The sequence below is a fragment of the Archocentrus centrarchus genome, chromosome 24, assembly GCF_007364275.1.
Source record: "Archocentrus centrarchus isolate MPI-CPG fArcCen1 chromosome 24, fArcCen1, whole genome shotgun sequence".
NCBI classification, from domain to species: domain Eukaryota; kingdom Metazoa; phylum Chordata; class Actinopteri; order Cichliformes; family Cichlidae; genus Archocentrus; species Archocentrus centrarchus.
In genome coordinates this window covers 17,641,082-17,659,014 of record NC_044369.1, presented here as the reverse complement: position 1 = coordinate 17,659,014, position 17,933 = coordinate 17,641,082, and the positions used below count along the sequence as shown (strand labels likewise).

The following is a 17,933-nucleotide window of genomic DNA, read 5'->3' as shown; positions in this document are numbered from 1 at the left end:
AGACTTCTGCACAGTGAAAAAGTAAATCTCTGAGAAACGTGGAGATAGTCTGCTGAGGGGCTTTACAGAACGGAATGTGCTCAAACTTGTGCTGTTCTCCAAATTTTCCGTCACCAAGACTCACAAAACTAATCCCCGACTTTGTGGGCATTCAGCAGCATCCAGCCTGGTTGCTTTGATGAAACTGAATGAAATTCCACAGCAGCTTAGGTGCATCCAGGCAGATGATCATAATCAGATGACAAAACTTCACCTTGTGTCAGTTTTGCTGTATAGAAGTCAAATTAAAAGAAGAGCTTAATCTACCTTTGAGTGATTTGCTTGTCAACACTGATGACAACAGACAGGTAGTAAGGGATAATACTATATTTTTTTTTTTATGCAACATCAAGATGCGTGTAAATTTTGCAATAAGGTACAATCAGTGTAAAATAGCTGTTATTTAATAACCATGTTTTGCTGAACAACTGTAGTTACAGTTCATAATTACCTGTCTGTGAGCGACAGACAGCAGGCAGCAGTACTGCAGTGTGAAGGCACAACATAAGATGACCTGCATATGAAGAACTATTTAAAAGTTATAAATTTACATCAGCCATCAACTGGCTTTGTCAAATACAGTCCTCACTCACTTGCTTTAAATGAACAAGAATTTGTTTTTACAGCATTTCATCGGTCAGTTTGAGCAAGGCAAAAATGTGTAAATAAGTAAACAATGTAACAAATAATAGTGTAAAACAAAGCAGTACACAAACCTTACTGAAAAAATATATGCAGCAACATGTTACACACACACACACACACACACACACTTTAACACAATGTGAATGAAGAAAACTTTTTTTTGGTGGATGAAGCCGACTGAGTTATAGTAATACAAAAAACATTACAGCCTCAGGCTTCAACTTCTATAATGTGTATACAGTCCACTGATAGATGATCCACAATCTTCAAATATATAGATTTCAAAGACTGGAGATATTTGCTACATTGCTCATAGCAGTGGCAGATACTGCCAATAAATGAGCACAAAACCAAAGTAAAAATTTAAAAATAAATCAGAGCCTATAACTCCATTAGAAATGCAAAACAATCCAACTCACTGCATGTGATCTACAGGATCTGCATAAGTGCATTTGTTGACTTAATAGTAACAACTTAAGGTTTTCCTTGAGTGTGTAGGGACTACGGCACATCCTCTTGACAATTAGAGGAAAATACAATAAATCAAATCTTAGGTCAGTGCTAAGCGACCACCTTCATCTCATCCACTCACATCAAGGCTACTGGAGCGGCCATCAGTTTATATCCACAGCTCTCAAAAATACCACCCTCTGTTCCCCATGTCAAGGTGTCACTGCATCCTGGTCCATACTACAGCCGAGAGCTTCAATGTCATTGCTGATATCAGTGATCATACGGTCCCATTCATCCCCCTCAGAGGCCTCGTGGCCTTCGTCTGAGGCAACACTGTCACCACTTCTTCCCGTTGCGCCATTGCCATTGGTAGTGGAATCTGAGGCAGAGCTCGCTGTGCGCTTGTATCGACCGAAGCTGTCTGTGATGATGCCTCGGCCATCCTTCACACCAATGGTCTCAAGGAAATTCTCAAAGTGCTGGCTGTCCTTCTCTGGTATGAAGGGACGTAGGCCTGCAACAGGGAGAAAAAGATTACATTAACACACACACACATATACATACACACACACACACACACACACAAACACAAACACACACACAAGAGTTATGTTTGCAAAAATGTGTGATAAAAATCCAGGTAATTACTGGAAGTAAACAATACAGTACTGATTGGTTTTTGTCAATAGCACAATTTGTAATTTGTTTACCAAACACAAATGAACTCACTTGTACACCTCAGAATTGGTTAGATTTACTATATTCTCAAGCCAGTGGTCTCAGAACACAGATACACAAAAACCCCAAAACAGAAAACCAAACAGTGTATGCACTGCATTGTCATCAGGGCTACTATAGCCCGACTGACTGAAGTTGACCAAGGCCGGTCTATTGGCATGCGTGTACAAGGTGCTGCTGCAGCCTTGCATGTACATCAGAGCACCATCTCTGATCTGATTGTTCTTGGTGAAAGTCTGACTGGACAGAGGTACCAAGATGAGGGGCGCACGCACGCACACACACACACACACACACTTAAGGTTCAGGGGATGAAATCAAGTGTAATCAATCAATTATGGCAAGTTGTCCAGGTCCTGAAGCAGCAAAGCAGCCCCAGACCATCACACTACCACCACCATGTGTGACTGCTGGTATGGTGTTCTTTTTATGAAATGCTGTGTTAGTTTTATGCTAGATGTAACAGAACTCAAACCTTCCAAAAAGTTCAACTTTTGTTTCATCAGTCCACAGAATATTTTCCCAAAGTCTTGGGAACCATCAAGATGTGTTTTGGCAAAGGTGAGACCAGCCTTTGTATTCTCTTTGGTCAGCAGTGGTTTTCTTCTTGGAACTCTCCCATGATGCCATTTATGCCCAGTCTCTTTCTTACTGTTGAATCATGAACTCTGACCTTAACTGAGACAAGTGAGACCTGAAGTCGACCACTATTGGAAAGGTTCACCGCTGTTCCAAAGTTTTCTCCATTTGTGGATAATGGCTCTCACCGTGGTTCACTGAAGTCCCAAAGCCTTTGGAATGGCTTTGTCACCCTTTGCAGACTGATAGATGTCGGTGACTTTGTCTCTCAGCTGTTCTGATGTTTTTTTAATGGCGTGATTTGTTGCTTTTTTGAGATCTTATAGCCTACTTCACTTTCTCAGACAGTTATATGATATGATTTCTGGATTTAACAGGTGTGGCAGTAATCAGGCCTGTGGCTAAGAAAAATCAAACTTAGCTTTCCAAAAAAATGTGGTTAATCACAGTTAATTCATACTTTATCAAAGGGGCAATAACTTTTCACATAGGACCAGGTAGCTCTGGAAAGCTTTTTTCTCTTAATAAATGAAATTGGCACTTAAAAAGTGCATTTCATGTTTACCAGGTTATTTTTTATCTATTAACATTTGTCTGATGATCTAAAACATGTAAATGTGACAAATATGCAAAAAAGTGAGAAATTGTGTGAAGACTTTTTCATAGTATTGTATTATAGTGGTAAGTCTATAGAATCGATTTAAAAACACAAACTTATTTCTTTTTTAATAGTATTTGTATTAGTTTTATCATAGTTTCATAAAAAAATGTTAAAGTTTGAATCTGATATTTTACTTTTTGGTATATTTTTTGTGCTCTTTAAGATGCACTGTTTAAACATCACTATAATTAGATCACTTGATTAATCCGTTTAATGTTCCAGACTACAACATCGATCACACAGACATCTAAAAAAAAAAAAAAAATTACACGTAGTAGGGCTGGGCAATATATCGAGTCTTTAAGAAATATCAATATATTTTTATACACGATATAAGATGAGACAACATCATTTATATCAATATAGTCCACATCGCGTTACAATCATGCTTGTAGATCCACCAGTTCATCTTTCTTTTCTCCCAGTTTGTCTCTGCACAATGTCACACTGCCCCGCCTCTCTCCCCCACCGTAGCCTTTGTACTGCCTCTGTACGCTTTGGCATCACCCGGACCCCGAAGAGTCCCTGGATGCAGGCAAGAGGGCCCCGCTATACTCCATAGCAGAAGTTGGTTTGTAGTGTAAGTCACGTGACCTTAATAGCAGAAGTGGGTCTTTTTCGTGTGCTTGCAGACGCCACATTGAGCGGGTGGGCCCGTTGCTATAATACATCAGCGCATATGTCTATGGATTTACTGAGCTAGCTAGAATCCTGCTGACTGAAGGATGGAATTTTGTTCATTCAGTCTGTTTACATGCTTTGTTATTTGCACAGAGTACTAGATGTACACGAGTACACACAGGACGAAGCACTTAATAGCGAAGTAGACTTCACCAGACTAACTTTTTAAAGAATAAGTCAGCCTTTTGCTATTTTTGCTCTGTATCTTTTCTGTTTACATTTTAATAGCACAGCTGTGAGTCTTTTTTATAGAGGAAAAAAAAGCATTAATTTATTTGAGGAGCATTATTATTTAAATATGCCAATAGTTGATTTTTGAGCAATTTCTGATGTAAATCTACAGCTGAACGTTAATAAAAGTGCCCATGTGACATTTGGGACATGTAGCTTTGACTCAGAAGTGCCTTTCTGCTCATACCTTTTGGGAAGAAAAAATATCGAGATATATATATCGTACATCACCATTCAGCTAAAAAAAAAAAAAATCAAGATATTACTTTTGGTCCATATAGCCCAGCCCTAGCAAACAGTACAAGAGTTGACAGCTAACACTTTTCACCTGATGATATGAAGTTTGAGTTAGTTGTATTTTCACTTGTAGCGAAATAAGAGTTGGCTTACCGAGCAGAAGGAATTTCCTGCTGTCCCCATAGAGCTGTCGCAAATTAATGCAGAACTCATGAATGGAGGAACCATTACGGTATTCATGGAGCAGAGTAGCAAACTGCTGAATCTCCTGTGATGACAGCTTTGTCCGCAGCTAAAAGAGGAGGGAAAAAAAAATTAGAAAAATCAAAACAAGAACGAGTGCAGCTTGAAAAACATCTGTCTGAGCAAAGCTTTCAAGATTCTTATTCTCACAAACAGAATTCAACAAGGAAAAGAGTGAATAGTCATACTGTGGTCATGTAGTCCTGCAGCAGCTCTGCAGCAGTGGTGCTGAGCTCGCCTTCACTTGCAGTTTTGGTCTGAGGGGATGCTGGAGTGGAAGCAGATGGAGAGCTTCCTTCTCTATCCTGAAAGTGACTGAGAGACCGCAGCACATGTAAGTGATGAGCAAAATTAAAACGACTTTCAGAGTTGTGTCAAAAGCTTGAAAAGGAAAAAAAAAAAAAAAAAAAAATGGCACGACATCTCTGTAGTTGGACTGAGCTGTGTACTCACAATGGGCTGGCTTCATCTTCAAAAGCCTGCTTAACATCTACTTTGCTTGAAGAGTCATCTTTAAAGTTAAAACAAAATATTTACAGGATGACAATTAATAGAAATTCTTAAATTTCAGAAGCTTAAGAAGAGCACAAATCAGTTAAGATTTCCACAGAACAACAACGTACATTTACTAAATGTAAAAAGTCTGTAGATTTCACATCATTTTTGTCTATATAGAAAATAATTTTCTCCCTTACCACTGTATTGAGAAAGGTGTCTGGTTGGTGTAGTTGCGCCATCAAAAATGGCTCTGTCTAAGAAGTCGATGGTTGATTCTGTGTAAACAATCTGAAAAACCTGGCTAAGCAAAAGACACAACTCCTCTGCTGCTGCCTGAAAGATTAAAAAAAAAGTTAGATTGTGCACGTTTATCATGCATGTCTAAACTGAAATGATCTACTTGTGAGACTGATGAATGCATCATGAAAAGTTCATTTTTTCACACTTCACAAACTTAGTTTGCCCAACACTTATTTTATCTTTGTAAGTCAACAGAATAAAAATCAGGAATTTTTTCTGTTGCCAATTTGGGTGCTGCAAGTGGCTGAAAGTTAGCATTTCATTTTACATCTTAGAACCCTGTCTAGCTTTTCCAAAGGAGTCTGTAGTTAGCCTCACATGCTAAATCTTACCTTATTATCAACTGCCAACACGAGCAGACAGCAGACTTCAACAAGCACAGTGCCACTTTCTGACAAGGAGCTCCGAGTCTGAGACTTATTCAGATCAGGACATGAACTGGGACAGGGAGAGCCCCCAGACTCCTGGGCTGAAAAAAACAAGCAAAAATACAGGTAAAACTAAATCATTTTTATATGTATACTATTTGATATATATGAATCCCAATCCTTAATATCTAGACTCCTAAAACTTTTAAACAAAACCAAACCTGAAGTGCTGTTTTTACCTGTTTTTATTACTACAAGGTGTAATGAGTCATCCCTGATGTAGGAGACAGCAGCAATATCATGGATGGGCACTCTCAAGATGATGTCTTCTCCATCGCGCCATACTAGTTTGATGTTGTATGCCGACAAGCTCACGACTGCATCCTGCTCTGATGTCAGCTGGCCTGCCAACTGATGTGACTTCTGAAATTCAGGGAGGGAAGAATTAATATATTTACTCTTTAAAATAATTTCCCACAAACCTCCGTGTAAGAAATATGCATCATTAGTCACTTTGTAATTTACACCTGTTCACCTGCTAATTAACACAAATACTTTATAATAAGGCAGCAACTCAATGCACTTAGAAATGTAGAAATGCTCAAGACAACCTGCTGAAGTTCAAGCCGAGCATCAGAATTGGGAAGAAAGCTGATTTAAGTGACCTGAGTGTTTCAGAAATTGTTGATCTACTGGGAATTTTCCCACATAACTATCTCCAGGGTTTATAGAGTCATCTCTGAAAAAAGGTACTTTTCTGAGTGAAAATGCCTTGTTGATGCCAGATGTCAAAGGAAAATATTCAGACTGCTTTGAACCAACAGGAAGGCAACAGTAACTCATAAGCACTCGTTACAACAAGATATACAGAAGAGCGTCTCTGAATGCACAACAAATCTTGATGAAGATGGGCTATAGCAGCAGAAGACCACACCAGGTGCCACTCCTGTCATCTAAGAACAGGAAACTGAGGCTGCAATTCACCTGAGCTCATCAAAATTGGACCAAAAAAAAAAAATTAAATTGGAAAAATGTTGACTGGTCTGATGAGTCTCAACTTCTGCTGTGACATTTGGATGGTAAGGTCAGAATTTGGTATGAACAACATGAAAGCATGGATCCAGCCTGCCTTATACAAATGGTTCAGGCTGCTGGCAGTGGTGTAGGTGGTATAATAATGAAGGGGATAATTTACTGGCACACATTGGGTCCCTTATTTCTAACTGAGCATGTTTTAAACCCCACAGCCTATCTGAGTATTGCTGCTGGCCATGTCTATTCCTTTATGACCACAGTGTACCCATCTTCTGATGGGTGCTTCCAGCAGGATAATGTGCAATATCACAAAGCTTAAATCATCTCAAATGGTTTTCCTGAACATGACAATGTTCACTCTATTTTAAATGGCCTTCAGTCACCAGATCTCAATCTAATAGAGGACAGTTGGGAGTCTCATCATGGATGTGCAACTGAAAAATCCGCAGCAACTGTGTGATGCTATCAGGTCAACATGTATCAAAATCTCTGAGGAATGTTTCCAGCACTTTGTATAATCTATGCCATGAAGAATTAAGGCAGTTCTGAAGGTTAAAGAAAAGGGGTCCAACCCAATAGTAGCAAGCTGTACCTAATAAGTTGTCTGGTGAGTGTATGTGAGTTATATTGGGATAATTTTTCAACAGTTCTGAGAAAAAAAAAAAAAAAAAAAATCAGGAGACGGAGTAATCACATTCAAAGACACTTACTCTTGCATTGTCAATTAGCTGCAGGACCTCTGTCCTACTTGATGGGTTCAAGTATCCTGGAACTGATGTCAGCTGCCCCAAGTACTAAAAAGGATAGAACACAAACACACTTTATAATATAGAAAATTGTACAAAAATCCAAGTATACAGCATAAACTGACCCTAAACCTGACATATCAGTGAACAAAAGGATTAGTTTCAAAGACTTGCTGAATAATCAGTGGGCAAAAACATAACTGGCAGCTCAGGATAAGAATTTGCTACTTTTTATTGCCTGAATTAGGGATGTCCACGACTAGTCAACGAGAAGACTAATCGTCGCTATTGTCACTAGTCGGTATCAGACATACTAGTTGGTTAGCCTAATTATTAAGGTTTTAATTGATTCCCAGTGCTGGTAAATGTTTGCCCTAAATGTTATGCAGCCATCTGCCACCAGATGGAGCTGCAGTCCTGACATTATTATAGAAAAATGCCATAACTCTGTTAATCCTGGCCTGATACTTTTATTAGGTCTAATATCATTAGTTATTTTTTAAGTTTTACAATGTAACCTGAAGCGCACCTCTGGAGAAACACCCTTCCTTCTCTGCATTTCCTACTACTTTCCCATAGTTTGCACCAAGTTAAAAAAAAAAAAACTAGAGGGACAAACTAGAGGGAGAAATGGGTTTGCACCTTAAAAAAAAAAAAAAAGTGAAAAAGTCCCAGCATTTTATGTTTCTGTCGGCCGCCACCACATGTAAAACACTGGAACACGACTGAAAGGTATTGGAACTCACAGGCATAAACGCTGCAACAACATTGGCCACGCACGTAGGTTACGCCGTAACTCTACAAAGACCCAGCGCTGAAGTCTGAATCAGAGGTAAGTGGGAGGAAGAGGCTGGGGGAGAGGGAGGTCTAGGCTCCACTGCTCAGGATGCCACCCCCCGTGACCTCCCCCGGATAAGTGGAAGAAAACGGATGGATGTTTCTATTGTTTTGATGCGTGTAATGAATTGTAGTACAACGAGCATAGTTCATAATGCGCCACACTTTTAATTTGTAATTTATTTGTTCTTCGGATGTTATTTTCTCATATTCAATGATGCATGAACATCGTTCGCAGTAACACGGTTTCATACATTAAACATCAACTGATTTTAAGTTTTTTTTTCTTCGTTGTTTGGAGTATAATGTGCAGTGTTCATAATGTGCAATGCCACATAGTTACGCAGCATTTTAAGTGCAATTCATTACTGAAGAATGTGATTAATGGTTTCCAATGTATTTTCGACAGTTTTTGACACTGTCCATTAAACAGGCATAAAATTTAATTTGATATCTGTTTCTTAGTTTTAAACTAGTGGATTAGTCAAAAATTTTTACTGTTTAGTCAACTAATAAATTAGTCACCAGGAACATCCCTAGTCTGAATATTATCAGCTTTCAGGATTGAAATACTTCATTTTAGCCCCGAAAGACTCCTCCAGTCATTTCTCCCGGTTGAACAGTTCTACAATATCTCAAGTATATGTGCGGGAGCTTTATATCTGTGCTAATCACACTCACTTTGACTTCCTTCTCAATGTAGTCGTTGAGCAGGATGTCAGGGTCGATGCGGTGGTCAGGCTGAGAGAGCGAGAAGGTGTGGAGGGCCCTGCGCTCTGTAGCCTTCTCCTGGGCTTTCTTGTCCCTCCCTTTCTCTCCTTTCAGGAAGACTCGCTTGAACGGAGACACGATACCAGGCTATTGAATAAAGACAGAAAGAGCAAGGGTGGTAGAAACATGAGGACTTAAGTCTGTGTAACAGTAACTTGAGCTTAAAATGCCAAACTACCTTTCTAGGTTTGCGTAAACACAAAACATTACAAACAAGTAACAATCTCTGGTACCCTAAAAGAGCAAATAAAAGACATATGGATGTGGCAAACAAACACTTAAAAATGAAATTACAAGTTTAGTATGAAAAGGGGAAGCTACATCAAATTATGTTGACAGTTCATGCATTCTCTATCATTTCTGGTGAGCATGTTTCCCCTCACTGTGCTGCTAGCTCCAGAATAAGACACCATAGAAGTACAAACCTCAATGTTGTGCAAGACGTGTTGCTACAATAGTAACATTAGCACATGTAAACACTAGATTTTCTGATATGGCTGTATAACACAAAGCAGAATCACACCGTTAGATGAACAGAATCATCCTTCTGGGATTTCCTTACCTGGAGCATCCATCAAGACATCAACAATGAAACATTAACTATCAGCTACCACAGATGTCACAACAGAAATCTATTTTCATTCTTAAATGTGTTTCTGTCTGTTTGTTCTTCATTACTTTATCTGCATATAACTTGTAAAAAAAATTAAATAAATAAAATTATACCAATGCTGATCTGTTATGTTTGTACACTGTATTAAACCCAAATACAAGTACTTAACATAAACAGATACTTAACATGTTTCTACCTCTGCATAACTGAAAAGAATTCACAGCATGAAAAAGATACAAAGCCTGTGAAAATTCATACCTCGGTCTCCATGAACCCACACTTTGGGGATACGCCTATTCAACAACAAGCTTGCAGCCTGGCCACAGACGCTCAGACACTGCCTAAACTAAATCACCTGATGCCTCCGCTCACACGAAATGACAGCTGCCAACTGGCGAGAGACATGTAGTATAACTGTATATGTGAGGGGTGTGTTCCCCCACAAAGGAAGGGAAGTGTCTCTGACTTTATACTCAAGCACAAGAACAGGAAAGAGACCAACCACAGCTTCCTGCAGTGACACGTGTATTGATGCCTTGAAAATATAGACAGTTATCTGCAGCAAACTTGTCATGCTGTTTTGAGAGCTGTTTGGCAGATGTTGAATGCAGGCAACTTAGCAAATGTGATTCTACTCTATATATTTTTACTCCAGAGCTTAACATTTTGATATGATCGCTTCTTTCCATCACTCTCACAGGACTCTGCAAATCTACAAGATTCTGAAAGTGCACATATATTGCTACTAAACCACAAATAAGAAACTTTGCCTATAAAATCTGCAATGCCATTTACGTTGCAGATTTCATGAGGTGAAAAGTGCAGAGAATCTGGAAACACATTTCCTGTTTAAAAAAAAAAAAAAAATACAAAAAAAACAAAAACAACAAAACAAAACAAAACAAAAAAACAGGCAACTTATCAAAAATAAAAAGTAAAAAATCAATCAAGAGCAGACATTTAGAAGTTTGCCAGCACTATCTACAACAGAACACTGATTTACAACTTATTTTAGCAATCTGTAGTTTCCTGTATAGTTAGAGTAACACTAAAGAATATTTTGTTAGTCGAATAATCTGTCAATTATTTTATCTATTAGCCGATTAGTCAACGATTATTTCAATCTTACCTCACCTGTTCAAGCCTGCCCACCTGTTAACATCACTTTGTTGTCTCTTCTTACAATTAAAATAATGACCCATAAAAAATACGAGTTTGAAACTAATCAAATGTATTTTTAACATTAATGCGACTATCACAATAAATATCAAATAAACAATGCATATTAAAGTGAATGCAATTTTTATTTTTAAATGAAAATATAATGTGCAAATAAATAAAAATGGCCTCTGTCCAAAAGTTCAAATAAGGCTTCAACTTAAATGAAAAAGATTTTTCCATGCAAAACAACTGAAAAGGAAGAAAACTGATGGAAGGAAACACCTGAAAAGTTTACAGACGATTCAATTCATGAAGAGTTTTACTATTCAGAATGAACACTAATATTAATATGAGAAAAAAAAAATAGTAGCCAATGTAGCTGCTCCTATTGTCCTTCACTCGTTAGCTAACATAACTGAAATGGTGGCACTTTGTTTTCGACAGGTAAACTAATAGAAACATTACTGTACAAACATTAACAGGTATCAACGATGCACTAACTCTCTAAAATGTATCCATCCAGAGCTGACGTTACAGCTCCAGGGTGCCAGCGTTTTAAACGCTCAGCACTGCAGTGATGCTGCCGTGGAAGGAAAGCTCTGCTTTGCACAGTCTGCATTCAGCTTTATTTTTGTTTTCTATGAAATGCTCCCACACCTTTGACAGTCTGTCTCCATTTTCTTTCATTTTCTCCACCCTCCCCTCTGTTCCACCAGCATTATGTTGTTCATGTTATGTTCTTCTTCGTTGGTATTGGCAGACAATGGGGGCAATACTGCCCCATATCTTCCTGTAGTGTATTGCAACTACAAAATCACATAAGCAGAAGAAAATAGATGGATGGGTTATAAAATATGATGCTTCGATGATAAAATTCCACGTCGACTAATTTCTGTAGCCAATGTCACCGACTACATCGATAAATCGTTGCAGCCCTAGCTATGTCATACGCCAACTGTGACGTCAACACAGCTCTGATACCATTTATAGTGGCACTTGAAGTCTTCTTGGACTTGCTGGAGTCTTCTCTTAATTGACAGGTGTCACCACTCAGAACAAACCTCTACATCAGCAAAACAGGAAGAGCTCACAGTTTCCTCCACCAAGTTTCTTCTCATCATCTCAAGCTGTAGCAGCATTAACCTCTGTGCAATATGGGAGCTCCTGTACATCACTGAAATGGTGGTAAAGACCAACCCACTTGTATACTTATATACACAAAAGGTGAGGTAGGATTGTGCCATATATCATTGCAACCCATGCACAGCGACACCATGCATTTCCATTCCCTAATAGACAAGTCCAGACATAGCTGACAGCAAATACTTTGTGTCAGCGACAGCATGCATTTACTTCTGTAGTACTCACAACAAGAGCCAAGCCCAGATACATCTTAGAGCAAAAGCTGAGGGTCAGCTTCCAATGACAATTTAGTACAAAGGGAGCTACTTCAACAACATCCAACAATGCTTTGGAAATCTCCAAGAAAACTGTTCATACTAAAGTTGGGAACAATAAACTTATTTTGCCCCTAGAGGCAAAAACATATCGTCGGGTACAACCAGGCTACGAAGACACGCAAGGAGGAGATGCTAAAAGGTGGTGACGTGCGACCCAAATGTAACATGTAACAGTCGAAGTTATAAGTCTGAAGAAGGGCAGCTGTGCCCGAAACGTTACTACTTCCTCGAGGCTTTGGCAATAAATCTTCCTCCAGGAGCTTCTCTGGTGTGCAGACTTTCTTTTTGCTTAGTTTTTGCCTTTGTTCCTGCACCCTTTGGACCTCTTTTTGGATGTGTGTGTTCTTATTATTATTCAGGCCAAGAAAAATCTCAGATAGGCAGAGGTGAAGGATTGTGAGAACAGTCATAGTCAACCCACAGAGCACCTCCAAAGACCTACAACATCATCTTGCTGCAGATGGTGTCACTGTGCATCGTTCAACTATTCAGCACACTTTGCACAAGGAGAGGCTGTATGGGAGAGTAATGCAGAAGAAGCCTTTTCTGCGCACACCCCACAAACAGAGTCTTTTGAGGTATGCTAAAGCACATCTGGACAAGTCAGGTTCATTTTGGAATAAGGTGCTGTGGACTGATGAAACTAAAATTGAGCTATTTGCACATAACATGGGGCGGTATGCATGGCGGAAAAAACACAGCACTCCAAGACAAACACTTGCTACCCACAGTAAAATTTGGTGGCGGTTCCATCATGCTGTGGGGCTGTGTGGCCAGTGCAGGTACTGGGAATCTTGTTAAAGTTAAGGGTTACATGGATTTCAGTCAATATCAGCAGATTCTTGAGAACAATGTTCAAGAATCAGTGACAAAGTTGAAGTTGCACTGGGGCTGGATACTTCAACAAGACAACGACCCTAAAAACTGCTCAAAATCTACTAAGGCAGGGGTCTCAAACTCGCAATCCGCGGGCCGCATCCGGCAACGCCCCCTATATCCGGTCCGCGATTTGATGTCAAAAACATGACAATTTGGCCCTTTAAGTTACTTTTTTGACATTTCGCTTTCCCCTCCAAGAAGAGTTAGCAAAATGTCAAAAAAGTAACAACCAAATCAAACTCGCGATTTGATGTTTTTGACATCAAATCGCGAGTTTGAGACCCCTGTACTAAGGCATTCATGCAGAGGAACAAGTACAATGTTCTGGAATGGCCATCTCAGTCCCCAGACCGGAATATTATTGAAATTCTGTGCTGTGATTTAAAGCGGGCTGTCCATGCTCGGAAACCATCAAACCTGACTGAACTGGAGATGTTTTGGAAAGAAGAATGGTCCAAAATACTTTCAACCAGAATCCAGACTCTCATTGGAAGCTACAGGAAGCATTTAGAGGCTGTTATTTCTGCAAAAGGAGGATCTACTAAATATTGATGTCATTTTTCTGTTGGGGTGCCCAAACTTATGCACCTGCCTAATTTTGTTTAAATAATTACTGCACACTTTCTGTAAATCCTATAAACTTCATTTCACTTCTCAAATATCACTGTGTTCGTCTGCTATGTTTTGCCCCTTTTGATGTATACCCTCCTGTTTTTACCCCCTATGAGTTTCTCCAGATGTCAGCTTTAGGTTTTTAATTAACTGCAATTGCTGACCCAAACAACCAATGATTTATAAGGGAAAATCATGAAAATTATCAGGGGTGCCCAAACTTTTTCATACAACTGTATATCTTGATATTTTTTCTTTCCAAAAGGTATAAACAAAAAGGCACTTCTGAGTCAAAGCTACATGTCCCAAATGTCACACAGACACGTTTAACATTCATTTGTAGATGTACATGAGAATTGCTCAAAAATCAACTATTGGGATATTTAAATAATAATGCTCCTCAAATAAATTCATGCTTTTTTCCTCCATAACAAAAGACTCACAGGGGGTCTGGGCGATTCCAAAGCGTATGAACAGATGCAGTATGAAGGCTGTATGCACACAAAACACGGCAAAAGCGAAGGATTTTAGGTTTTCAATACCCTTCAAAAGTCACTGACCACAGGAAAAAGTTGCTAAATTTGTTGCTAGTTGCCTTTTGGGGAAAAAAAAAAAAAAAAAAAAGGAGCCAGGGGAGTCTGAAAAGCTGCTAAATCTAGCAACAAAGTTGCAAAGTTGGCAACAGTGCCATGCTGTCACTTCCTGCATGATTTACAGGTGAAGCGGTGAGGGAGAGAGGCGGGAAAGTGTGACGCTGTGCAGAGAGAGAACGGTGAACTGGTGGATCAACAAGTATGATTGTAACGTGACATAGACTATATCAATATAAACAATATTGTCTCATCTTATATTGAGTATGTAAATATATTGATATTTCTTAAAAACTCAATATGTCGCCCAGCCCTTTTTTTAGAGAGTTAGTGCGTTGATACCCTGTAAATGTTTGTACAGTAATGTTTCTGTTAGTTTACCTGTCGAAAACAAAGTGCCAGCATTTCAGTTATGTTAGCTAACGAGTGAAGGACAATAGGAGCAGCTACACACACATACACACACACACACACACACACACCCTGGTTAAACTGGTTGAATGAATTATCACGGACTCAATCTGACTAATATGTCATGGGTAAGAAACTTGTATCTGGCTTTTACATTAACATTTAGTTCCTGCCTTATATGTTAATATCGCTTAACCTTTAGTCTTTATAGAACAACTCAAGTTGTATCACCTGCTGCATTATTTAATAGTATGCAACTACTGAAGACAAGTGCATTAAGATTTTATGCCCATTGCTTGTGAAATGTGAGACAAGAGCTACCATAGTTGACCCCAGCAAATAGCCACAAGATGATGTATCTTTTTTTGTTTATAAATTAAACAAAAGTGAGGAAACTGCAGAGCTTCTGTGTGCTATGATGATGAGGCTGACAAGTATGGATAGACTTTGACACTTTCCTAGATGTAAGAACAAGCCAAGAAACCCTAGACCAGATGTAAAAGAAGCCAGCATTCTCATACAGGGAAAACAGCCAGCTGAGACAGCCACTTTACTGAACCCTAATCAGAAACAGTGTATAAGAATAACATAAGAACAACAAACATGATCTTTCTTGTATTCAACCCAAATGTTTTCAGTCTACAGCAAAAATAAAGATATTGGCCTCACTGTTCTAATACTTCTGGAGGGGGGTGCATGTTCCTCTAAGGCACATACAGGTAATCTTTGACAAACTTCGCTTGCAAAAAAGCTGCCTAAATATCTTGCTATCTGACAAATTAGTGTTTTTCTATTCTATTTTATTTCATTTTTTATTCATCCTTTTCTGCACTGAGCTGCTGTAATGCACAAATTTCCCGTCATGGGATCATTAAAGTTTTATCTTATCTTAAATTCACTAACAAGGAGGAGCCATTTATGAATCAGTTAGCAGAATAATTGCAACACTTTATCTAATTATATAAAGGTAACTGAGCTTTCCCATTAAATAAATCTCAGCCAAATGCTATCCACTGTCATCACCAAGTGGCACAAACAGGAACTGCACTAGCGAAACTCCTCTCTAAAGCTTTAAAACCAAACCAAAAAGGACATCAACACTGCTCCAAAAGGCAAACAGTTCATCGGTTGTTTGAGAACACTGTTCACTCATAATGTAAAAAGTAACTTCCACATAATGATATGATAAAATTGCAATCAAAGTCATCTTTCAGGATGCTGGGTGATCATTAGTGATCAGATATTCTGGGTGTAAAGCTGCGTGGAAATTATGTCTTATCAGGCTATGTGCACATTCTGGAATGTTAACACTGTTGGAAAAACATTTCCTGAGAAAACAACCCTTCTAGGTTATCACTGGATTTCTTCCCAAAGTTCCCTTCACATCAAGAGGAAGCAGAATTAGATAGGAAGAAGTACTGGTGCTCCTCTCATAGAAAGAAAAAAAAAAATGACTGAATGACTAACAATCATAACAAAGACTCAGACCACAGACATCTTAATCTTCATTACCCTGCTCAGTTGCGTTTCAAGCCCTGCCATCCAGTTTCCCCCTGCTCCAGCCAAGAGAACAGAGGAGCAATATCCCTCCCTGTGTCTGCTCTAATGAACAGTGGCGAGAAAGGATAAAAGGCGTGCCTCCAAAACAGCTATCTGCCGTGTGTCTTTATCCTAACGACTTGCCTCCGTATCAAACGGGATCAGAAGGCAGCATGTACTGCATCAGTGTATCACTGTGTGAGGGCAGGATTTTTGGCACGACCAAGAGGTGCTTCTTTCTTTTAGCATGACTGACACTGATAACAGCTGCCTTTGACAGCAGACCCACGCTTGCCATAACAATGAGTTATTACTTTGGGAAAGTCGGTTGTGCTCCCGTTACCTTTTGGTGAAAATTATCACTGAGGTAGCTTGCCGTTTCAAGCCCGATAACCACCAATATATTAGACTAATTATTACAAAACATTTTTCACAACGAATGTTTAAACGCTTTACTTTTAATTTAAAGCGACCAAATCCATTACAAACTTCCCAAAATTTACTTTATTAAAATGCTTTCGGTACGTTACACATTCCCCTCATTTATAAGTGGCGCCGGTTGATTAAAAGCACATCTATCAGTCCGAGTTGTATTGTGATTGTTTCCCCGGTTCGCTGGTCAGCTAACTTAAGCTAAACTTTACTTGATATTTCGCTACTTAACTTAGCCAGCGACCAGCTCACTTAGCCTAGCTAGTAAGTTAGCAGGCAGTCAGCCTGCTGTAAAAGTACACTAATTAGCCGACTTACCTTTTTTACTTTTTTTACATCATCCTCCATTTCTATGGAAAGATTCTCTTCTTCATATTCACTTCAGCTTATAGACCCAGGTGAGACGAGAAGCTTTTAGCCGAGCACTCATCTGTTAGCTCGCTAGCCTAGCTTAGCCGAGCCTAGCATTGGCAAAGTGATGCCCGAGTTTGAGCTGATACCAAAACCCCATGCTAATTCCTGTGTAACTCTTCAACCATTAGAAAAAATCCTGGTGCTCCACCATTGTGGGGAAAGAAGAAGTAGTTTTCGTGCAGTTTAAACAGTCAAAGAAATAATTTGTGAAGAAGTCAAACTCCAACAAAACAGTCAAAAGTTTTCAACCGTGCCGCCATTTTGGGCGTTTAACTGTAATCCAGGCCCAGCATGCTTTGCTTTGCTTTGCTTTGCTTTGCACAAACCAGAGCAGCTACAGCTGCTAGTGCTGCTGCTGCTGCTGCTGCTGTGCCTTACAGCTGTCAGTACCGCCGGCTGATGGGAGAAATCAACTTAACGTACGGGATAATTCGCTGAGCATTTTTAGGTAAATTACAGTGACAAATAATTTATGGAAATGCAGAGAGTGTTTGTGTTTTACATAGCTGGCATGTCTCTTCATTGTTTTAATGCTTTACTTTTGCTGTTTCATATAGTACTTCTATTTGCTTGTGGTGGTCCCAGGTTATATAAAGTTATAAAGTTTAATAAAAGAGATTAAAAGTTTGAACCTTGTTTATCAAAAATAAATCTCACTGGATTTTTAAACAACAACCCACTGATGAGAAATCAGAGATTATATTAACTAAGAGCTGGTGATTTGGAGAGAGTTGCAAATATTTAAACTTTTCACTTATCT

General features: G+C 39.1%; 1 protein-coding gene across 2 annotated transcripts; it reads right to left on the bottom strand.

Moving 5' to 3' along the window:
- Positions 1 to 383: 383 nt before the first annotated feature.
- Positions 384 to 17,459, bottom strand: ccm2 (CCM2 scaffold protein). Of its 2 annotated transcripts, none has more exons than XM_030720784.1 (10): positions 17,078 to 17,459; positions 8,973 to 9,149; positions 7,419 to 7,502; positions 5,913 to 6,096; positions 5,638 to 5,774; positions 5,203 to 5,338; positions 4,961 to 5,018; positions 4,696 to 4,822; positions 4,418 to 4,556; positions 384 to 1,651 (listed from the first exon to the last, which is right to left on the bottom strand). In XM_030720784.1, the coding sequence occupies exons 1-10, from the start codon at positions 17,105 to 17,107 to the stop codon at positions 1,347 to 1,349; spliced, it is 1,377 nt and encodes a 458-aa protein (XP_030576644.1). In that variant the 5' UTR covers positions 17,108 to 17,459; the 3' UTR covers positions 384 to 1,346. The 2 variants fall into 2 exon arrangements, with proteins under 2 accessions (XP_030576644.1, XP_030576645.1); XM_030720785.1 differs by lacking the exon at positions 17,078 to 17,459 and adding an exon at positions 9,934 to 10,059.
- Between the last annotated feature and the right edge of the window lie 474 nt (positions 17,460 to 17,933).